The sequence below is a fragment of the Ptychodera flava genome, chromosome 17 (genome assembly GCF_041260155.1).
Source record: "Ptychodera flava strain L36383 chromosome 17, AS_Pfla_20210202, whole genome shotgun sequence".
NCBI lineage: Eukaryota > Metazoa > Hemichordata > Enteropneusta > Ptychoderidae > Ptychodera > Ptychodera flava.
Window position 1 is genome coordinate 32,753,456 of NC_091944.1, and position 24,389 is coordinate 32,777,844.

The 24,389-nt window shown below is 36.7% G+C and overlaps 1 protein-coding gene across 1 annotated transcript; it reads left to right on the forward strand.

Moving 5' to 3' along the window:
* On the forward strand, nt 1-23,626 carry LOC139116389 (tudor domain-containing protein 7-like). Its single transcript, XM_070679026.1, has 19 exons — nt 1-103; nt 5,562-5,685; nt 7,433-7,538; nt 8,728-8,836; nt 9,555-9,716; nt 10,606-10,843; nt 11,740-11,994; nt 13,118-13,215; nt 14,212-14,345; nt 14,609-14,834; nt 15,583-15,644; nt 16,427-16,538; nt 17,523-17,693; nt 18,626-18,763; nt 19,626-19,716; nt 21,950-22,137; nt 22,590-22,739; nt 23,211-23,306; nt 23,510-23,626. The coding sequence occupies exons 2-19, from the start codon at nt 5,583-5,585 to the stop codon at nt 23,624-23,626; spliced, it is 2,556 nt and encodes an 851-aa protein (XP_070535127.1). The 5' UTR covers nt 1-103; nt 5,562-5,582.
* The last annotated feature ends 763 nt before the right edge of the window (nt 23,627-24,389 follow it).

The following is a 24,389-nucleotide window of genomic DNA, read 5'->3' on the forward strand; positions in this document are numbered from 1 at the left end:
GACTCCAAGAGCGACGGAACGAACCTCACGTTTCTCAACAAAAAAGTAAAGTAGTTTCCTTTAAGTGAGTGAAACGTCAGGTAACACGAAAAATTTACTTTAGGTATGTTAATTACACCTGTAGTTTGAAAGTCACAGTCTTGTGATGGGTAATAGAGTGGAATGACATGTGTCCATCATTATCAGGCACAGTCAGTTCGAATTTCGCCAGCACGACAACATGTCCACATGAGTGTACATGTACGCGCCCTAATCGATGGTGACTGCATGACTAGCTCACTTAGAATCTAAACATGATGATAATCTTCGTCAACTTAGATTCGTGTCTATTTTTCCGCGTTTCTGTCATTGGACAAGGCAACAAAGGTATCGAAAGCTCAGGGCAGATTGTTTCGCAGTAGGGGGCCTGACCGTTGGGTCGAATCCATGTGCTCGCCTCAGGCCCTCTGTCATTGCCCACTGAACTCGCACTTTGAGTTAGTCAGTGGGAACGTATTAGTCTTGACATGATAAATCGCACGGTATAGGAGAAATCCATATTTACCGTTAATTTGTTTTTAAAGATTGTCGTATGCGCGATATGCCACACTGCATACCTACATAAAAAGTGCATCATACTTCTAGATCGGCAAAGGCACAAGATCGATTCTGCTGTGCCAGTGGATCAAATACTGCAACAGGAAATAATCTGAGATCTGAGGGAACAGGCCCAACAACTTTTAAGTTACTAAGTCTATGTATGTGTTGCAATGTTTTTGCTCTGTATATCAGCCAGTTTCTCAGCCTACTTCCAAAGCATGCAAAATTACCATTTTGTAATTTGAAAGTACTATAACATTATTTAGTCAAAATTCACAGCACATTTTATTTTTCAAAAAGTAGAGGAAAGTATCTTTGTTACGACAAAAACAAATTCTTAGATGAATGTACATACTTTTTGATCATCAAACATATTTCAAGATGATGTTGTCATGCAACGAGGAAATAGATACTTGAGGAAACATATTCAGGACAAAACTGCCAATGAAGTTTTCAAAGCTGCCTGGTTCTTTAGGACCACATGATCCCAAGTGTTTAGGCTGACATGCACTGTTTTGATAAGTTGTAGTTGTAAAGTATCATTGATATCAATGAATAATTTCAAATCAGCCAATCAGCTATCATTGATATCAATGAATAATTTCAAATCAGCCAATCGGCTATCATTGATATCAATGAATAATTTCAAATCAGCCAATCAGCTACAACCTTTCAAGCAGCTGCATGCTAGCCCAAAATCAGGAGTTCAGTATGTTTTCAATTATCTGCCTTATTTTAAAGTAAATCATATTCTAACCGTAAACTTAAGATTATGCTTTTTTTGCCCTCTTTAAGTAATGGCAAGCTTAGATTAACTTCATTGCCAGGAAAATGTTATTTTATAGCCATATGAAATTGTGGCCTATGTCTGCTATTTCTTTTGTTTTAATGCCACCTTTAGTTCTCACCAACCGGACCTAAATTTGGGTTCAACTGATCATTTAACATACCTGTGACATTTTCTTTTTTGTGATCTTATTCATAGTTTCAGACACCATATTTAACATCAAAAGCTACTTATTAGCCATAAAATATTCTTGTTCTAGGCCATGATTTCTTTATTAAGTTTATATCAGAAAGATGTCTTATCTCACCATCAGATTGCTCATCTTTGAGAACTAAATCACTGCATATTTCATTCAAAGTGACCTTGGAAAATCTTTTTAGCTCATATTTGGTATTGTATATAAATACCAAAAAGAGCTTATATGATGAGTCGGTGGCGTCTGTATGTATGTATGTATGTGGGTATGTATGTGCGGATGTATGTCCGTCACACACCAGTGTTGAATCTAGGATCTTAGGATTGGGGGACATTTGGTCCCACTGCCTTAAATTTTGGGGGACATTTTCAAAATTTGGGGACAATTTTTTGGCAGCAAATTTGCATATTAATCTACATATTAAATTAGCATTTATTTAAAATAAGTCTATGAAGTCTTTGTACATCTATTCAAGAATATAATTGTTTTGAATAAAGTATCACAAATTCACTCACATTCATAGAAAAGATGCAGCACATTCTGTCAGTCTCAAGAGATAATTCTTTCAGTATTATGCAAAAATACAATTGACAATTTCCCCACAGTGAGAAAAGTAAGTTCATTTGTCATTTCACAGCTCTCATTGATAGAGCAGGACTTTTTTTAATGACTAAGTAGTCTCGATCTCTGCAGCAGTAAGTTCCCATAGACATAAAAGGGTAACCTAGGGAGTCTAGAGTGATGACGCTTTGTCCTAAGCAAGTTTGGAAAATGGCCGACACCATGTGCTGCATCGAGGCAAAACAAACACAGCACAACGTCCCGACTCTGACAATGCAAGCCGTGCAAGTATTAGTAAATGCATTCTTACTGAAGAACTTGACATATGACCCGTCTGGTATAAGATCTGAATAGATATTCACTGTTGTTCTCGCTAGATCGAATTTCTTGGCAAGCCATGCATGCGTGACCGTGGCATAACGACTTTGACAAACAACATGAACCAAGCTACGTCTAGTATCTCGATCCATGTGGACACATGAAATGTTCAGAAAATTTTGGAATTTGGTTTGATTTCCGCCATTCTCGCAGGCTAGAGCAATAATTTCCGCTCCGCTGACCTACGCAAAAATCAAGCTCTGGCAGATTACGCCGGGAAACTGCGGAAGTATGAATGGGGTTAATTAATTATTCATGAGAACATATCATCAGAATTAGCCAATCACGAATACGTTTTACAAAGTCATGTCGGGTCGTAAGCTCCTCATTGTCTGCATGTACACAATCGAGCTTTCAGGGCCTGAGATCCTCTGGTTCTGTTGCACCTCTTCCGATATATGTTGCATTAAATCCGACAGCTTTCAAAATTTTGACTGTTTTTCTGTCATGATCGAGAGCAACGGCGACACCATCTGAATACTATGGCTTCGATAGGTACACAGACTACGGCCATCAACGAACCCTACCCGGTCCCACTGCAAGGTCGTCCCGTACACTCAGTGTGACTATTTTCGGACGATCTCGGTTCGGACATTCAAAGACATGCTGTTCGTTGTACTCACTTTGTTCCATATTGATAGCGTTTTACAAGTCATGATACCGCATATTAAGTCAGGTGACGCTGCTGTCCCATTTTGAATAGTTAGTTTTTTTCGGTAGAAGCTATTTCGGGCTATAAAACTTCGCGAAGTTAACATACCGTACGATCTAAAGCAACACACAGAGACAGCCCATATCCGATGTAAGCACCATACACGTCGAAATATAGTTGCGTCGTCCATGGGTTAAACGTAACTAATTTATCACAAATTTTTACAAACAGTTTTCTCAACACATCCAAATTGAAAATCGAGGGTTTGAAGTTTCAAAATATCAATATTAGCCCCTATAATCACATTCCAAATACGACGTCCGATTACTACGCACTCACTATGGAGTCAACAATTTGGCAACTTTGACCCCCCAAATACCACTTCCATCCTGTTAACAGTTTTAGGATAAAAGTTTCGAAGGGTATGGTAATAAGATTTCCTACTGCTCGTTATTTGTGAAACGGCTTTTGGCGAAATTCACTATACCCTGTCCGAAAATTGTCACCTGCAGGTCACACTGAACGAGTATACGCATAAGCTTATACGTGTTCGTACCCCGCTGAACTGCAAACCCATGGAACAAACTAAACCTCTCTTGGTTTGATTCCGTTGTAAGCGTAACTTTTGTGATGAATTAATGAAACATAATCGGACTTGAACAACTACGCAATTTCCCGAGATCTGTGATTTCGGCAGTGTTGAGACGATCGGGAGCCTAGCGTACATTTGTGATTTGTATCGCAGAGCACCAGCTCGAATGAAAGGGCCCAATATACCATTCATACGTTTCTAGCTCCATGTATACCCACAGCACGATAAGAAAGCTTTCAGTGTGAACCTTAATGAAGAGATCGATACATAAACGTTTATACATAACTTGTGGTAAAGTAAATTTATGATCAATAGTTTTGACCAACGGGTTTTACACAGCGGTGTTGTTCTACGTCTGGGTCGGACACTGTGCATAGCGAGGCGTGGGGCCAGCTGCTCCAGTTATGCGATACCCTTCGATATAACGCCCGTGAAACATGATGGGCCGGACGGCCTGCCATGCCTGGTAGCATACAGACTTGCCACCGCTGGTCCTTGTGCAAAGAAACCCATCTTTTCCTTGTAAAATAATTATCAATGGCGTCTTTTTGGTGTGAATAGAGCGGTTGAGTCCAAAAACATTAAACATTTACACATTGCGCGCTCTTCGTCGACAGTGAACGCTGTGTGGTGGTAAGCACCAAGATCAGCTCTGTAACGGGCAATCTGATTGGCTCGTAGGTTTTTCCTCGACTCTCATAAAGCCTTGCAGCAATGCGTGAACGCTAAACGTGGCCAGTGATACCACGGCCTTTTCGGCGTTGGGTGATAAGACTCGCCGAAGAGGGCGTGGTGTACGACGATGGATTTCCGCTTGATCAAGAACATGTTTTTTCTTTTTGAATGGAATAGGTGTGTTGGCTACATTTTTCAAAAACCTTTCTGTGTGAGAGTTAGTTTGAAATTACTCCCGTACGTGAATTTTTTTTCTCGTCACGGCTGTCAGTCAGTACATTCACAAACAAGTTTTATTGACAATGTAACAAACGCAAATGTCATTTCAAAACGGTCGTGTGCTGCTAAAGTATTTATAAATGAAATCATTGGTAACATTCTAGCAAAATATAGCAAATCATCACGCAAAGTGGTTACGTTTAACAATGAAAGAAAACACACGTTGACCTATTTACAGACCCCCCTCATTGTGAGTGCGCCCAAAGTGACGCACTGGGTAGATTTCAGAGCGGGATTTTTTGCTGAAACGCGTCAATCCCGCGATGGCGCGCTCTAGATTCAACACTGCACACAAAGGCTCCCATACCGCCAAAGCTACCATCTCAGTTTTTGGTGAACAGGTAGATGCAGGGGTTGAGATGTGACGTTGTTCAAATGAACACGTCAGTGTCAAAAATGTGCAAATGAGGTAAGAAAAAGGGAAATCCTGCAAATGTGCAGGAGTGATGGCATGCCAGTGACTGAAACAGTACTCCACTGACCTATGAGTCATTTCCTGTCATTGTTTATGAACTGTTACATATTAACAGACCTGCTCAAACCATAGACAGTAGAGGGGGGAAGACCATCTACCCTCAAACTATGAGGGGCTAACTGTTTCTGCTATAGTTTCAGACCTTATTTACTTTTGTCATTCTTGTTTTTCTGGTTTATAGTACCGCTCATGGAAGTAATGATCAAACATAACATTATGGGGAAAAAACTCAGAAGTATTGAAATGAAGAATTTGAAAGGTGTTGTACAAGAATCTATACATCAGCAGTAGTTTGAAAATGTGCACATAATTTTGCAATGCAAATCTTCAGGGAATGGTTGAGGAACTTTGAGAACATTGGCCAATCTTACAGATTTCTATTTTCAGTTTTTTCAGAGTACTACGTGAATGGTAGAAAGCATGGATGAAGCCAAGGTTAAAGAGATCAAATCCATGATAAGAGCTGTCATACAGTCCAGTAAAGAAGGAGTCCTTTCAAAAAGGTTTAATAGTAAGTACTCTGTCTTGTCCAAACTGCTGTATGAGAGCAGCTCCTTGCTCATGACCAACACCTCCAAATGATTGACATTTGCTCATGGCTTAAAGTTGTCTCGACAAATTTAGTTTAGAATTTTATCGTGAAAACATTTGAGCAAACTCCAATTAGCGGGCAAAAACTTACAAATTCTTTGCCAGTTCATATGATAAGTATATTGTTCCCAAATAATTTTTGTAATATTTTTCAGTAATTTTTCAATGTTTTTCCGTGGTTTTTCTTCAAATACTTATGATGTTATGACCTTGTCACCACACATCTTTGACTTGCGATGACACATTCACTATCTCACTTGTTTTTTCTCATGCTGAAACGGAGAAGAATGTTGGGAAATAATATGTAACTATTACCTAAGTAAATGTGTACATTTCATATTGAAGGTATACAGTCACCTGTAATCTAGATATGCCCATATATGGTCAAAGGGGCGTTCCTTGGTATTCAAAATGCCCATGTGAGGGCGCTGTTTTTAAAAAGCAGCCACCCGCTTGAAATCTGTGATTTGTTAGATTTTCTCTTTCCATGGTAACTGTGGCAAAATCGAGACAGGTGACAGTATACCTTTAAAGCCCTATTACCTTTACATTTTTGCATTTTTTTCCTACCAAATAAATACCATCTAATCATTGTAGAGATGTTTTTGATTCCTGTTATTGTTGTCTCTGAAAATGTCACTATTTGAATCCTTGGCATTGAATTTGGTTGATTGCAAAAAGTACAGCTACTTGGACTTTAAACCTAGTTTACTGATTTGTCAACTGTCAAATATTTTCATCAGGTCAGTTACTTCACAAGTTAGACTAACATGTTAATGATTTTAACTCCGAGGGTATGATTGTGCAAGCTCAGGGGGTGATCATGGAAGGTTGTTGAGAACTTATATATTTAAAATGTTCAATACTACTTTAAGAAGTCATGGCCATGGAGAAACCTCACATGAAATGCATTTTAGAATTCCACATAATATTTACCCATGATAATTCCACATAGTATCAATATGCTGACTAAAAAGATTTTTGTCACCTGTTCAGAACCATAAGAACCAAAGTAACAGCATTTATGTTTAAGCAAAACCATCATGTGTCCCTATCGCCCTGTGTTGAGGAAGAACAGTTGTCCTGCAAGTTTCACTATACCAATAGCAAACTACAAGTTCACTGACCCTAGCAACAAGCAGGGCAGCCAATGAAGCTGTTCTTGCAAATGCTGTTCACAAGTGGTTCAATGGTGGGACGGCATCACAGTCGGCAGGGAAGAGGGCATCTCTTTCATGTCAGTATCGTCACAGTGAGAAGTGTTGATGAGAGGGCAGTAGAGAACTTTAATTGTTATGGGAAGAGCACTGAGGAGTTCTTGTGATGGGAAGAGGGGCACATGGGAGTTTGGTACTGGGGAGGGGAGCACATGGGAGTTTGGAAGTAGGTAGGGAAAGGGGAAAAATATTTGAGTTGGAACGAAGATGATGGGAGGTCAGTTGTGAACAGCATTTACCTTCCCATCCAAAAATTTAAATTTTGCCAAAAATTCTTTTAAATGCTATATTAATACTTAAAAACACTGAAAACATATTTGGTTACAATTTCTTGAAATAGACTGGTTGGCTGCCCCCTGAACAAGGATATGGTCCTTGACTTTTGACCTTGGGATTACTCTACACAGTCTACTCAAGATAACATGCTTTTGTAAACTTTCATTCTTGCAGGAGAATATCATGGCATAACTGGACAGAATGTTCCGTACAAAGAGCTTGGTTTTCAGTCTTTGGATTCTTATTTGAAAAGCATCCCGGATATAGTGGCCATCAAAGTGTATGTACACATTGACCTTGTATCGTGAGAATTGATTTTCTTTCTGTAACAAACTGAAAATAATTGAAAACTGTGATTACTTTCTACACTGCAGTATTCTTCATTTTGTAGTATCAACTGACAGCACAATGCTCCAGCCATATTCAGTGGAAGACATATTATAGATCCATAACGGGCAAACTGTCAATGCCAAGTAAATTGCCTGCCCTATACACCATTGCCTACATTATATACATTTTTGATAACACATTTCATTTTGTTATAGTTAAAAGTTTTGTATTCTAATCTGTTATCTGTACATTACATAAAATGAAATTTTGAACACCTTTCATACCCTCCCTGCTTTTGTTGTTTGCGTAGTCCTTTATCGGCACAAGTACAACCTTTTTGTTTGTATTTTTGGATGTGATAGCTGACTGAATTTTCACAGATTGTAAAATGTTACAGTACATTGCACCACTGAGAACATAGATTGAACTGTCCACTTCTGGAGCTGTGACTGTCCTCCATGTTAACATTATACAATAGATTAGTTTCTGTTCAGTGTGGTCTTCAGTGTTGCAATATACCAGATAGTTCTTGAGGGCACAAAAAAGATTCTTTGAATTAATTTCAACTCTTCTGGAGTTGTGACTGTTGTACAAATGTTTCTTTACTCCAAATTGCTGGAGTTATTTCACAACAAAAATCTGTTAGTGAATCTGTGTTATAATAGTAAAACTTTCAGGCTTTTCACACTGCATTAACCCTTTGAGTGCCAAAGTCCATTTTTGTCGACAGTAAAAAATACAACCCAGAAAATTTTCTTTTCAAATCCTAACAATTTTTTTTCATTTTTTCCAAAATTTTGTTCAAAAATTGTTGTTAATGAAGAGTAGTATTTATTTAGTCTAAAATTATCAAAAAAGTAAATCATAAAAATAGGTAAAACTCTTTCACCAGAATTTTGTTGGGAAGACGTACAGCACACAAAGGGTTAAAGGACACAATGAATGGAATTTAACTAGTTTGTGGTATTATTTACATAGGTATATCAAGAGTAATCTTAGTAAATAATGTCAGATGGGCAACCATTCAACATTCCTCACAATGGTAATACTCCTGATAAACAAATTTATATTTAAAAATGAGAGTTTGACTTGTTTCAGATTTTTCTATTGAATAACTCTGTCTGCTAATGATTGTCCAGTAACAGGGATGGTGAGAAGGTGTACTTTGCCGTAGCTGATGATAGCACAGCACATCTTGCTAAGATGATATCAAAACAAAGATCTGCCAGAAAGAGAAACATAATCAAGGTTGGTCACACTAACAACTTGATGTTGACAAGTAAATTCTTGTTAGAGATGAGAATCAGAGAAATTGTGTACTTCAAAAGTTTAATCCATCTGCAGTAAGTGTAGGTCCTTTACTGAGAGAGGAAAGTTCTCTGATGGCATTAACCCTTTGAGCGCCAAAGTCAATTTTCAACACCTTTACAAAATGTAACCCAGTCAAATTTTTTTCAAATTTTAGCCAAAATTTTGATGAAAAACTGTAGCCAATGAAATGCAGTGTCCATTTGGTCCAAAATTATCCAAAAAATTACATGAAAATTCATAAAAACTGGTAAAATGTTGTGGTTTAATTTTGGTGGGAAAAATTACAGCACTTAAAGTGTTAAACAGAGAAGACTGCTGCATCAGATTTCAATGGATGCAAATTCTACGGAAAACAAAATCTTTCCGAGTGTGAATAAGATAAGTACACATACCATCATGTAGAAAAAACAAACAGGTATCACACTGAGAACTACAGGCCATTAAACACTAGTGTAGGATGCAGTTTCAGTAAAATGTTAACATAATTTGATAAAAAATTAATCTTGTTAGATTTGGATCATAGAAGTTCAAAACCTAGGTAGGAGGTAGTTCAGACCCAGGAGACCAATGTTGATATTCCCATGATTATTCCCAGTATTTACCCATATTCACAGATACATAAATTACTGTCTTTGACTCTCTCCTTTGTTCCAAGGTCAAACCATTCAGAAGGCCAACTTTCCCAACACCCAGGAGAAGCTCCAGTCGAACTTTCTCAAGTCGTTATGGTCCAATGGCAACACCAAGATCAAGTTATACCTCCTCATCATCGCCTGCCCCACCGAAACTTAGATCTGTTATTTATGTACCACCAATGGTAGTTACATCTTGTCATCAGTTAATAAGCTCAACTGTCATTGTACAAGTATTTTTACGATTTGCCATTAACTAAAAAAAATGAAGTAGTTGTATATGGTGGCTCCAGTACTATTTAAATTTGTAGCCCAGCAGGATTCTTTACTCAGTGCTGTTTCTACAACCCATACATAACATACCCACTTACAATATTAGTTTTGATGAGGATTATATTCCTTATTCAATATTTTCTGCAAGAAAAATGCACCCCTTTTCAGGCAATTCACAAAAGAATTCCGTATATTTGGTTGGCTGTTAGATAGTATTCAAGCAAACTAGAAGATATATACCAACAAATATATACCAGCATGTACGATCAAACACAGGTAGGGGTCATTGAATGGCCAATTTACAACTTGTGAAAAATATTTTTTACCAAATGAACCATTCAACATTCAGCTTTCCCCAAGTAGTATTGAATTTACATTTAATGAGAAGTTGATTATAATGCAGCAATTTGCTGTTTAGTAGATATGATCTCAAGCAGATAAAGTGGAAATACCCACAGCTTGTCTCATGTCGTCAGCTGAAAGGCATTTTACAATGTTGAAGCCATGCATGTGTTGTGCTATGTAGATGGTCATATCATGTAGAATATATCCCAATTTATCAACCATCCAAGGCTGAAGGAAGAAATATCAATTTTATGAGCTATTAATTGCCTATTCTAGCGTTCAAAAATGTCAAAAGCAACGTAAACAGATAGTTCCCATGTCACCGGCTAACTTTGAAGCAATCCTATTGTTTGCTGTTAGAAAAGTGAAAATCTACAATGAGAAATGGGGATGCGATTGTCAACGGAATATGTAAAATAATTGACTTCAATTATGTTCTGTTGTCGATGTCCACAGACCACATTCAGGCCAATGATACGCAGTGATCTTTCAGTCAAACCAAGCACTAGTAACACAAGCCTCAAGTTTGGATCTTCCTATGAAGTGCCTCCACGCTTCAAGAAGAAGCAACAGGAACCGCCAGCCGGATCAAAGAGGAAGGACAGCAGCAGTAGCTTCTCAACAGTCTCCGAAAATTCCACTGAGGATCAGAGAACCTCACTTCCGGATCCCAAAGTTGAAAAAATGTTGAAAGGTATGTGTGCCGTCATTGAAGTCAAATTGCAATCAACCAGAAGAAAGCAAAGCCAGTCAAAGTTTTACATTTGATTTGCTGTCAAAGCATCATTAGCTTCTCCTATAGACAAGGTGAAGTTTACTCCACTAAATCATGGTCATATCATGTGACATTGTCAGTTAGTGCTGTAAGTTTCCATGATGGTGCTGTTTTGGGTATGTGCATATTAATTAGTACCACATCAGACAATGTCCCTGGAACTGGATGATGCCCGGCAACATGTCTGACTTCTGTTAATTCAATGCAATTTTGACTGACTTTCCTTTGAGTGAAAATTGAGTTTATCAACCTGAATTAACATCCAAATAATCCACATTTAAATTCCTAACTATAGAAAAGTAACCCTACACTTTATTTTTGTAAGCACCCAGTATCTAGAGAACGTAATATTCTTTATAAATTTTGGGTGGGCGCTTACTTGGATCCCACCCTGACATAATAAAAGATGATTTGTTTTCTGACAGTAAAAAAGTGACAGAAAAAGGACAACATATCTTGTTCAAAATTTGTTGGTTAATTTGTCTGATGTCAAATGCATAACAAACGGCCCTTTTTTCGGCCACAAAATATCGGTAGACAGGAATAAAACAAAAATGTAGGATGTTAGAGACTCATGCACTACACTATGATTGAGTTTTTTTACAGCAAAAATTCAAAAACAAAGTTGTGATTGTACTTGCATTTCACCAACCTTACATGTACCTTTTGCAAGACACACCTCAGTTATAAAACAACTCAGTGTGGTTTTACACAATTCAGTATGGTTTAAATATTCACATCAACTCTCTGGTGACAAGATGTAACACAGAACATCAATAAAAAATTGACAATTACTTTTGTCAATTATTTTCCAGGAGTAAAAGATTACAAATCCTTATTGCATATCTACTGTTCTAAAAAGAAAGGATCCCTCAAAGCTATATACACAAGTTTCCAGTCACCAACATTTCACTGGGTTAGTTCTGTAGACATTGACGGAAACAGATTCACCAGCAGTGAGAGTGCCAACTCTAAGAAGGAAGCCGAACATTTTGCCGCTAAAGCCGCTATCAGAGGATTGTTTGAGGACATATCAACACTGATTAATTTTGAAAAGTACAAGAATACTGGTAAGATTTATTTATTGTGAGTTTTTCTAGTGATTATATTAACATGGAAGTTTGGAGACATTGTTGTTCCTGTAGGTAGGCAGCATATGGATTTAATTGCAATTCTGTCAATATATGTGTAGCCACATGTCCATTGTAATGAGTTTGTAATTTAGATACTCATTTACATTCTGTCTATATCTGAGTGACTGCTGAGAGCAAATGAAATATTTGTGTATTCTTCAGAGATTTACCATAGCTGTGATTTTGCTTGGTCAGCACAGACAGCATTGCCAAAGAAGTGAAAATTTATGAGACTCGTGCGTCCAGCCGTTAAAGTCAGCCCACTTTACAGAAACTAACACCTTGACACATGCAAATGAAGTTTTTTTATTACTGTCAAACATCACCAAGTGAACTATCATGATTTAAATGAACATGCAGTGGCAAAAACTGCATTTGGGGAAAGATATCTAAACTCAAAAGAAAACATTTGAGTAAAGGAACTGCAAACAGTAACAGCATCTGATTTACCTGTGGTGACTAATGTGAATGTTTTCTATTGCCAAGAGCTCTTATATCAAAATCTTTTTTAGTGATATCATATAAAATTATGATGTATACATTAAGCAATATGCTTTTGTTACACTGTATGGCCTTACCATCTAAGTATTTTTATTGGTCTGTTTGATTAACCCTTTGAGAGCTGTAATTTTTCACACCAATATTTTAGTGCAACATTTACTAATTTTTGTGAATTTTTCTGCAATTTTTTTTTTGATAATTTTTACCAAATGGACATCACATTTCATTGGCTACACTTTTTTATTAAAATTTTAGCAAAAATCTGAAAGAAATAGACTTAGGTATATTTTATAAAGGCGGCAAAAATTGACTTTGGCGCTCAAAAGGTTAAAAAGTCTGTCGCACCCAGTCATATTCACTGAATTCTGTACTATCAAGATCTGAGATCATTATGGGCAAAAAATTATATTCTTGCTTCCAACTTCTTCGCTCTTTTTACTTCATATGATAAAATTCCAGAATGGCCTGATATAAAAGTGGTCCATTTACTCCCTAGTGTAAACGATTTCCAGACCAATCCAATAGCTGCAATAGTTTGTTTTGTGTTGTATGTTTTCAGACAAAGTAGAGAATGAAGATACAGCGGAACCCGCAGAACAGAAAATGAAAAGTCCTAACACTGATGATGATGAATCTCTGGCACAAAACGTCAAAGAGGTAATTCAATAAATTCATCGTGACAGTGGACAGTATAAAAGCAGGCTGAGAGACCAACACTTCACATCTGAAACACCGAATCCATTGACAGACAGTGCACTGTTTCCCCAAAAGGCTTAACGTCAGGATGTATGGTTTAAGCATGATTGTGACAGCAGTTGTGTTGACTTTGATGAAAACTGTTTACGGAAATCTTTTGGAAAACATTGTACACTGTCTGAACTTGACTCTATCATGAGTTCTAAGTGAATGTATTCATAGACTAAGGGGGAGTGTGTGGTTCTGTCTAAGCAGGTGATCAGATGTACCGGTACATGTTTTCAAAATTTCAATCCAATGCAGCAATCCTCACCATAGCATGTAGTTTGGTTAAATAAGTTTTCCGCGTACTTCCCTGGCATAGTTTCGTGTTGCATGGTAATTTCAATGTCCGTGGTATTTTGGTAAAATCTGATTAGATTTACTAGTGTGGCAATTATCAGGCCTGGTTAGGAACGTTGATTTGCAATGCCGAATGATACTCACTCACTCATTGTACATGTATAATTCTGATTAAAGTAAAATGTATTATAAAGAACTGAAAAATAATAGCTATGAATCTCTTAACTAACCATGAAATTTGCATCCTGTTCAACAGCTTTATGCCATTGATTATAGTAGTTCAATAAGCATCTGTCTTGAATGGTATACTGGAATAGTACCAGGGTTTTTCAGTATTTTTTCACAGATGATGGCAATGTTTGATTGATAAGCATCCATGGACAGGAGAGGAAGTCATATCTTTGTACCCATTTTCAGATTATGAAAACTTTTGATGAGAAAATAGCAAGTTAGAGTGAATAAACAGCAAACACACTGACCAGTATGAAGAGAAAAATATTGTTTGTTTGCATTAATAGTTCTTAGCTATTATTTGATTGATAGTGCAATCGCAACAACCAGTACACCATGGAGAGCATCTTAATCAATACTTGCATTTGTCTGTTTCCAATACAGTTGATGCAAAGCAAACCTAACGGTCTGTGGAGTACAAGATTCAGGTTTGAATACAAGAACAAATTCTCCGAGGACCCTCCCCAAGATATCCTGGAAAAGATGCAAGACTGGAAAGATGTCGTGTCCATGGAAAGGTAAAATAAAGTGATTTCTAATGAGTGAACATTTTTTTTATGTTATCTAATAAGTCTAGATTTTCTCAAGGCTCTGTGTTCAGATGTCAGATAACTGTGATATAGAATCATTATTTGCTTATACAGATTTAAAATTTATATTGTGATCACTGGGTACATACCGGTATATTGTGTTAAAAGAAAAAAGCTCTTTGAACAACAGTATAATTTCTGTTTTGCTTCCATAAGTATACCTTCAAACTAAGAAATGATATTATTAACAGGTTTCAGGACAAGATCATTCTTTATCCAGTGAAAGAAAAACCTAAAAAGACAACAGCAGAAGATCAGTCCCCTGACAACCAGAAAAATAAGACTGAATCAGGCAATCTTAATGGAGAGTCCAGCAAATACGACTTACAGATAAAAACAATTATATCACCAACAACTGGTGAAATGAGGAGATCTGTGACTGACAGGAGTAGTGTCAGTGATGACATATCTGGCAAGGTACAAAATATTTGTTTTGTTTTTTTTCTGACATCCTGTACAAGCCTTTATTGCAGTATTTCACCATATAGCTTTTCCTTTTGACTGTATTTTTTTACTTTGTTGATTGATGTTTCTGCAATGTTAAACTTCAATGTTTCTTTCATTTTGAGCATTCTAAGTTCTCAAAAACAAAATAGTATTTGTCTGACCATCTTGAAATCAGAAGAATTCAAAGGGGAGACCACACTACATTAGAAATTCTTTGGAGTCGATAACTCTAATATGTGCCCAAGTCTGCCCTCTAGTGTACCACATCCCTGAATTCATAGGGCCCGTGTAGGAAATTCAAGAAATTTCTTCTAGTCGGTTTTATACCAGTGCAAGATGTAAATTTTCATTTAACATCAGGACGAACTTTCTCAAGTCAGTGGCATGCCTGCTTAGCTTGAGAAAGCAATTGATGTGGCCTGTGAGAAGGTTGAAATCAGGATTTCAGCGTCATCAATGTTTGGTAAATGCCAGACCATCTGTGTATTTAATCATGTCACTCTCTCATGTTGGCTGTATTTACATGATATCCCTATCAGGGGAGAATTTGCACAATGTAATTCAAAAGCAGGGTGTACAAAATTTTGATAGAGAATTTATGAAACGATGATTGCTGGGAAGATTTATGAATCAATAGAATCAATAGATTTTCATCCTGAGTAATGATAGAAAAGAAACAATTTGTAACTTTAATTTAATTAAAATTGTTTCACGACAGGAAGAGCCTAAGTTGAAGATTGATAAGTTGCAGATAAAAGCAGCTGAAAATCCACCAATAAGGTAGGTGATAGTTGAAGTAATCATGTTTCTCTAATTGATGGTTGCTGTGAAAAGTATGATGATTACAGTGCAGCTGGGAATGTGGGTTTACATCCCACTGCTGATTTTAAGTGTGAATACTGATAGAAAATAATGTGCAATTTGTTGATGTAATTTAGAAATAAAGTGCACGTAATCGTGGTTGCCTCATGGGCTTATAAAGATTAATCGTGAGTAGCATTGTTAAAGCACCATTAGCAGTAGTTTTTTGATAGATATCCCAGTCTTTTTGTGCTGCTTGCAAATGCAGTGTCTTTTTCTACTCCCAATTTCATGTCAAAACTCCTTGTGGTCAACTCATATCAGATGAAATGTCCAATGTTATTATTTACAACTGTTTTGTCCCTGACTAGAATTAATTTGTCAACAATAACATTGCATATTAAACAAGTTTAGTTTGCTGTGCGTCTACTTTGAATTTCAACATACTTTAGGGAGAAAAAGAAATCATTGGTCTTGTTCTCTTGAACAGAAATAGTGAAAACATTATCAAAAGTTAAAAGCTATTTGCCCTTTAAAAATTTGAAAAGAAATATTGAGTATCTCTGGTTGAAAAAGTCTTTTCTCAAGACACGAAAGTCCCGAAGCAAATTAAAACCACTTCCTTTACAATCCAATTTTGAATCGGAACAAATTGCAGATGAACATGACTAATCATTTCTGGCAAATTGTTTGCCTTTTTGAAGTAGTATGTAATGATTCACATATTTTATGTATTTTTTACATTATCTTTTCCATCAAAGGTCTTCATGGAAAGGCTATGTGTCGCACATTGAGAATTGTTCAGAGTTCTACATTCATCGCAGCAACTGTAGTATCAATGATATTATGGATCTTATCTCAGAAAAATATTCAGTAAGTATTGGTTACGTTGTAGTCATCCTGTTCATAGTAAATAGTAATCATTGCAACTTCTGTTCCTATAATCCTTTGCACCCTGACCCCCTGGTGACCTATGACATCATGTGGACATTTTCTCCCGAGCTGGGTTCAAAGGGTTAAATGGGTGGATTTAATGGTGTGGCAGACAATATTTACAGGGACAAAAAATATGCCTTTTGATACTACATGTATTGTTCTTACATTAAACAATTTTGTTTCCTGTTAATCTACCTAAAATAGGTTGAAGTACAAAGGAATAGCTATGTCAACACAGGACTTTTTCCCAACCAACACATTTCCTTACTTTGTCCCAATGAATAGTCCAACTTATGGGTGGGAAATGTCTCAGTGGTTTGCAGGTATTAAAAGGTTATAGTCTTGATACCAATACAATACATGAATTATGACATGAAATGCTATCGTTAATTAATGCTAGTCTGGACTGGGACTGCAACCTAGTCATGACTATAAGGCCAGTGTTGACAAGTTATAGTAACCATTTTAACATGACTTTGACAGTTGAACAATGAACAAGAGCTGTCAGTATTACTGTTATACAAACAAGATAAATACTAGATATGAACATTAAAGACTATTGTTAAGGGAGCTTTTATTTAACTTGCGCTGTTTATTGTTAACCAAACCAGATCTTTTTCATTAGCCGAGTCTTACAACTTGTGAGTTGGTATTGTCAGTCAACTTGATACTTTTTGTTTCGTGAAAGAAATTTAAGATTGTTTGTCCATATTAAGTTACCATTGAATCTTACTGAGAACGTGACATGTGAGGCATAAGACATGTTAGGTAATGAAAGTTGTCACTTGATTGTATCTCCTGTCACGTACTGAAACTTACTTTTCCTGGTGCTTCGACATACAGCCAGTGAACATTCCATACGGCATGCAATTAAGTACCACTTATCACCTTGGTTAAAGCTAAAAAGTATTTTCTGCTCAGTCCTCAGAGGCATCACCGGCTGTAGTGTCTGGATATGGAAAAGGTGACTACTGCGTGGCTTTCTATGCACGTGATAAATGCTGGTGTCGTGCTGTTATTCTTGACCACCGTAAGAAAGCTCAGCAAAGATTATACACACACCCACATCAGACAGAAGATACAGCGTCACAGGTATGTAAACAGTTTGTGGTCATACAGGTTTAATGGAGTATGGTTTGAACTTAGCAAGAAAAATAAGCTAAAATATTGTGATTTTCTGAAAAAATACATCTCGCTAGGAATTCTACAGGACAAAGCACTTCAGCTATCTGAAGCGAGACATAGCTCTTGGTTATTGCAGGATTTTGTGATATGTTTGAACATAGTTCCATGTGCATCCTATTGCTTGTGGAAATCTAATGATTACAATCCTTTAGGATAGTTCTCGGTTCCATAGTAATCCAGTAGGATTTTTGGGGAGATGTTTTAATGAAGAGTTATCATTGCTGATAGCGCTTTGTGATTATACCAGCACCTGGACATAGTTCAAGACTAGTGGGGGTCATGTTCAGCTGTATTGTAATAGAACACTGTCACAGACAAACAGATTACCACCATCAGGAACATTGGATCCACTCTTCCTCAGTATTATCACATTCCTGTCACTGGAAATACTAGACTCTATTCACATTGTAAACGGAGTGTACCAGGTGTATTCAATGCTCATTAATTCACATGTAGCTGTTACTCAGTGTAGCTACTCGTGGTCAAAATGTTGTCACTTTGTTTCGGGCTTTGTGCCATAATGACTACCATGCATATGAACTTCCATGCCGAGGGGCTTTCTTCTGATATTCTGGTGCAAGTCACCTGGAGAGCATCCAAACATTGGCCAAATCTACCAATCAACTCTCCTCATAGAAATCAGAATTTTTTTCAGATTTTGTAGTTTTCCAGAATAATGAACAGCCAAGAGGGAATTGAGGAATGTGTGAACGTGCATGTTAACATTCATATTCCATTCCTTTTCAATAGGGTCGTAGACCCTGTACACTAGACAAAGAGGGTGAAATTTTTTAATGTGTATCTTACATAAAATCTGTTATGTACATTCCCTTCTATAGAATGGTGTCGATGAGTATCATGTCCAGTATATTGATTTTGGAAACAAAGAGAAAGTTCCTGCTTATCATGTGCGGTTACTTTCCCTGGAGTGTGCAAAACATCCAGCCCAGGCATTGAGATGCCAGCTACATGGCATGGTAGGTATTCATAGCAAAACATCCAGCCCAGGCATTGAGATGCCAGCTACATGGCATGGTAGGTATTCATAGCAAAACATCCAGCCCAGGCATTGAGATGCCAGCTACATGGCATGGTAGGTATTCATAGCAAAACATCCAGCCCAGGCATTGAGATGTCAGCTACATGGCATGGTAGGTATTCATAGCAAAACATCCAGCCCAGGCATTGAGATGCCAGCTACATGGCATGGTAGGTATTCATAGCAAAACATCCAGCCCAGGCATTGAGATGCCAGCTACATGGCATGGTAGGTATTCATAGCAAAACATCCAGCCCAGGCATTGAGATGCCAGCTACATGGCATGGTAGGTATTCATGGTAACTGTCCAATAATGTTACTCCAGCTAGCTCTGTGACACTCATAGACAGAAAAGTTGTACTTGAATATTCACGTTTCCTATGTAAAGACAATTTGACTCTAGAGGTCTGCAGTATTGGAGGAAATTTCATGAACTGTCTTTATTGATGGCAATCACCGAGTTTCACTTTCAGGCCGACCAAAAAAGCATGCCTCAAAAAATGTCTAGTGGTACTGGCGTTCTTTATGTAAACGTTGGCCGAATGACTGGTACCTTGTATTGATATATGCAAATAATTTACCTATTGATGTATGAAAATGTTGTACCTAATATGGATATATGCTAATGTTGTTTTATACCATGTATGAATTATGCAAATGTACATGTGTGGTGCCCAAGGAACTTTAATATCTATTAATTATTCATCATATAGAGATGCTTTTGTATGCAAAGTGTCAGTAGTAAATGGCTCAGCCAGTACTTTGGTGTTAAAAAGCTATCATATTTGTCATATCAACAGGCAATTTCAGATGTAAGTAGTGCAGACACAATGAAGAAATTCAAAGATTTGACAGAAGATGAACTGACCTTCCAAGTGATAGAACACAAAGGTGAGGTCTCAATGGATTTTCTGTTAACAGACACTGTACTGTCAAACAGAAACAAATGCTATACTGTCTAATTGCAAAATACAGATTTGCAAAGGAAGAATTTTGCAAAATTTACCAGCCACTAAATTTAGCAAATAATAAACACTGTCCTGTTGTTTTAGTGTATGCTATGTGTTCACCTCTAACTTGTTCATCCCCATGCATTTTTAGCTACTATAGACTATAGTCTATAGAAGCTATTGGGATGGGTATCCGTCCGGCGTCCGTCGTCAGTCTGTATGTATGTATGTATGTATGTATGTATGTATGTATGTCCGTTTGTGAGGCGTCCGTCACTCAAATATCTTGAGAACTGCAGTACTCACTGATTTGATATTTGTGGTGTAGATTAAAAATATGATTTTGAGAAACTGTTTTTTTATAATTTTTTGATATTTTTGAAAATAGGCAAATTAATGCCAAAAAAGGCATTTTTGGTAAAAAATCTTCTTCATAACCGCTGGTCAGACAGCTTTGTTATTTGGTATACAGGTCCCTAGGATAACCCAAATTAGATTTGTTCAAAGTGTGATGAAATATGCAAATCTGTATTTTTAAGGAATTTTTTTGTCATTTTTGGTCAAATTTGACTTACATTGTATGTAATTCTTGTACTGTATAAACCCTATCAATTCACCCAGAAAAAATAATTAATATGATTTTAATAATTGAATAATTAGGAAATCATCAAAGCCAAAATAATTTTAGTGTGGAATTATCAGAAAGTTCAACTTTTTTTGACAGTTCATAGTGAATTGAGGATTAAAACATGTAAAGGCAACTTTCCTGAATCCAACTTTGATATATTCTGAACCACCATTTATGTTATCTAAAAGAAATTGCTCATAACGGTTTGTCATGATAGGGTGGTCAAATAAATAGAGATAGAGAAAGTTCTAATTTCCATTTATGGTTGACTTGGTAAGGATAAAATAAGATTACTTTTTGAGGAAAAAAATAGAGTGGTCAGTTAAAAGAGTGGTCAAAGTGATAGGGTTTTTATGGTAAAGCTAGGCTGTAAGATTCCTCATGTGCTATTTATAGCAATTATGCAATCTGTGTAAACAGTGCAATGAAAGTGTAACATGATTCCTTATAATGCTTTTGATGACCTTGAACTTCTTAAGTTTCAAACATTTGTCTCTTCAGTGTGCTTTCTCTGAGTGTGTAAGTCTCAACTTATTCAACAGAACTTACTTACAATGTTAATTTGAAAGTTAAAATGTGCTTGGTTAAGGTAGAACGCACCTCGGGGACAGACATTGGGACTCTCAAACTTTTACAATTCTCTTCTGATATACCACATGTGGGGGTTCATTTTAAAGCTCTTGGTGAAAGAAAACTTTTCACCGGCTTAGTTTTTCGAAATTCAAAAATTTTTATTTTTCTCCATAGAGTTAACACAGGGATGGCGGCCATTTTGAATTTCTAATATCGGTAAATCTTGGGTAATTTGTTTCTCTAGTACAAAAATTTGCATGGTGACCCCCTATTTTTATTCTTGATTTTGAAAGAGAATGATTGAAAGATTCCTTGTTGAAAGTTAGAGCAAAAGTTTAAGTCTTTCACTTTCGAGGTGCATATTACCTTAATAGGATGAAAATATTGATATTGAAAGATAACCAGCTCAAGATTCTTTATAACCTGACAGATATGCTGTTTTTTTATGACGTAAATCTTGATTTAAGCAAGTCTTGTTTACTTTAATTAGAATGTAATTAACTCTCGTTCATTTGCTATTATAGACTAATATAGTCTGATGAAATATGCAAATCTGTATTTTTACGGAATTTTTCTCCATTTTTGGTCAGGTCATCCTGAAACGAGCTATCAAAGATATCCACCTTCTTCATCAATACATGTGTCACAAAAGGTTATTCTCTACATAACACTAGCAGAGCTCTGTCAATTGTTGAGTCGCTTGTTTTTTCAAAACCGCTGGTCAGACAGCTTTAATATTTGGTTTACATGTCCCTAGGATGACCTTAGTGAGATAATTTCATACAGTCAGGAAATACTTAATTTTGTATCCATGTCTATAGTAGCTTCAGGGACTTTGGCCCTATGTTTTCAATATTATCATCCCTCAGATAACACAAACCACATAAATTGTCTCAAATGTAGATGATGTGGGTGTTCCTCAGATAGATGAGATAACAAACCACTGCTCAAGAATACCTTTGTCTCGTTTCAGACAATGCATACTCAGTGGAGCTAACAACAGAGTCTGGTGTCAACATTAATAAATTGCTGTGTAGGCAAGGCATAGGAGTGGCACCCCCTGCTTTAGTCTATCCTGCTGGCAAATACTGGGATGTGTTTGTGTCCTATGTAGGCAGTGTAAATGATGTCTCCCTCATACTGGTTGGACCAGAGTATTCAGTAAGTATTCCAATTTGATTAGTTCATTCATAAACCTCCAAAAAAGCAAACTTTTACACCTTTTCAATGATGCGTGAAAGCCTGCTTTCTTCTCAGCATGGTTATATGGCAATGGTAATTCCGTAATTTGATGTAACAAAGTTGGAGAGAAATCTTGAAAGATTGCAGCATACACATAACTGACAATTTTGATGTCAATTTTCCCCAACTGACTGCCAAAGACTTAAATGCTTCCTACTAAACAACATTGTGTGCTTGTAAATTAGCTTCTAATCTGATGTAATCCAGATACACCTTGCAGTTGATACAAGTAATAATCATGAACATTCCTGTTAAAAATTGAAAAATACCACATCACAATCACACAGCATAGGTCAGCTATAACTGACAAAAAAAAAACAAAAATAGCTCTTCTTTCATTACTGAATGTGCACATTCTGTGTCAAATATAGGATAAACTAGACAACTTGGAAGATGCAATGTTGAAATATTACACAGAGCACACTGAAAGCTTTTGTGATGTCAAGACTGGTGAGGTGTACTCATTTATGTCTGAAGATGCTCACTACAGAGTTAAAGTTTTGGAAATAAATCAACAAGAGGTGAGTGTCTCATCCCTGGTACTCTAAATTTGGTACTGTGCTTTTGTTGTGTAAAAGGAAAGTATGACCTTCTACAAAGGACAAGGAGTGTGAATAGTTGGAAAGAATTTAAATCAACAGATCATTCGCACAGAAAATTTGATCAAAGGAGCATTTCAATAAAATACAAATGGTAGTGACTGGTATACGGTATGTCCAGCTATGCAAAACTAGGAGATTGAAACTTTGGTCTTTCAGAATGCAATGTTTACTGCACTTCTTACCAGTCTTTGATCTGCTCAATCATACCACTTGTTTAGAGTGTTTACAAAGCTTTCAAACGTGGGTCATACCGTTTATCCAAGGCTGGTTATTTGAATCAGAAAGGACGGTCTCAATACAACCAGGGAGAAGTGCTAGGGTTTGCAGGAAATAGTGATTAATCTGTAGTACACAATGCAGAGTGAGTAATTTCTGTGTTTTGCTCTACAGGCTCTGGTTGAGTATATGGATCATGGTGACAGTGAGAATGTTGAAATATCTCAGTTGAATTCTCTTCCAACTCAGTTCAGAGAGTTGCCATTTCAGGTTTGTAGTCTGTCATCTCATCTAACAAACTATAATTGCAGTGGTACCATGGTTTGGCACCATGATCTTTGTGCTAAGCTCTAAATTTATTCACAGACTATAAAGGTATAGATTGAAATCACCAATTCCTTGAGCATCTATTGTAATAATGTCCGACTCCTCTTGTATCTGACTTAAAAACTTTTTTCGATTTCCTTCTGAAGGCAATCACGTGTGGTCTTGCAAGCTTGGAGCAATTTGGTCAAAATGACAAAGTGCTGAACAAGCTAATTGACATGGCCCTTGGTAAAGTTCTTGTGGCAGAAATTGTAAACAGGTAAGATTTACATGTATATTATATTAAGTATGTAAGCAAGATATCAAACATTGTAATTAACACTGTGCTTATCATATTGGAGGCAGATTTTTAAACAGGAAATGAGAGATTGATGACAAGGACATTCCTATTGGACTGTTGATAATGAATAAATATGATAGTATAAGTGACATAGCAATCCCAGTTCTGTAGATTGTCAAGAATGTACCACTTGATGTTGCTTCAGTATTTTTGTAATGTCATTCTTCAGAGAGGGCGGTATAAAAGTTGAGTTGATAGATACTTCAACTGCCGATGACATCAGTGTTAATGAGGTCTGTCTGAAACTGATCACTGATGAAGAATTGACTCCTAAACTGCCACAGGTGAGAGTTATTTGCTCTTTTGATGTGAATCTTAAATTAGTGTGTTTTATTAAATTTGTCAGCTGATTTGAATATTCTACTTGAACAACACAGTGACATGAATAATTGTGCCATAAACAATGTTTCTAACAGTAACAGTTTGTGAACTCTGAATGTATCACCCATCAAGTAAATATACGGAAACTTCTAAAAGCTAAAAGTTCAGGCACAAGAATGTCTTTTCAAAACACTTTATGTACTTATTGATTATGACTACTCCCATCATTTTCTTCAAGGCTTAACATCATCCTGTTGAAGTAGCAGTTGATGATGCATCCTTCATGACATGCAAAACTTATATACAAAGAACTTTGCCTCAATTTTGATCTATCTGGCTGTATTAAAGCCAAGACTCAGCCCATG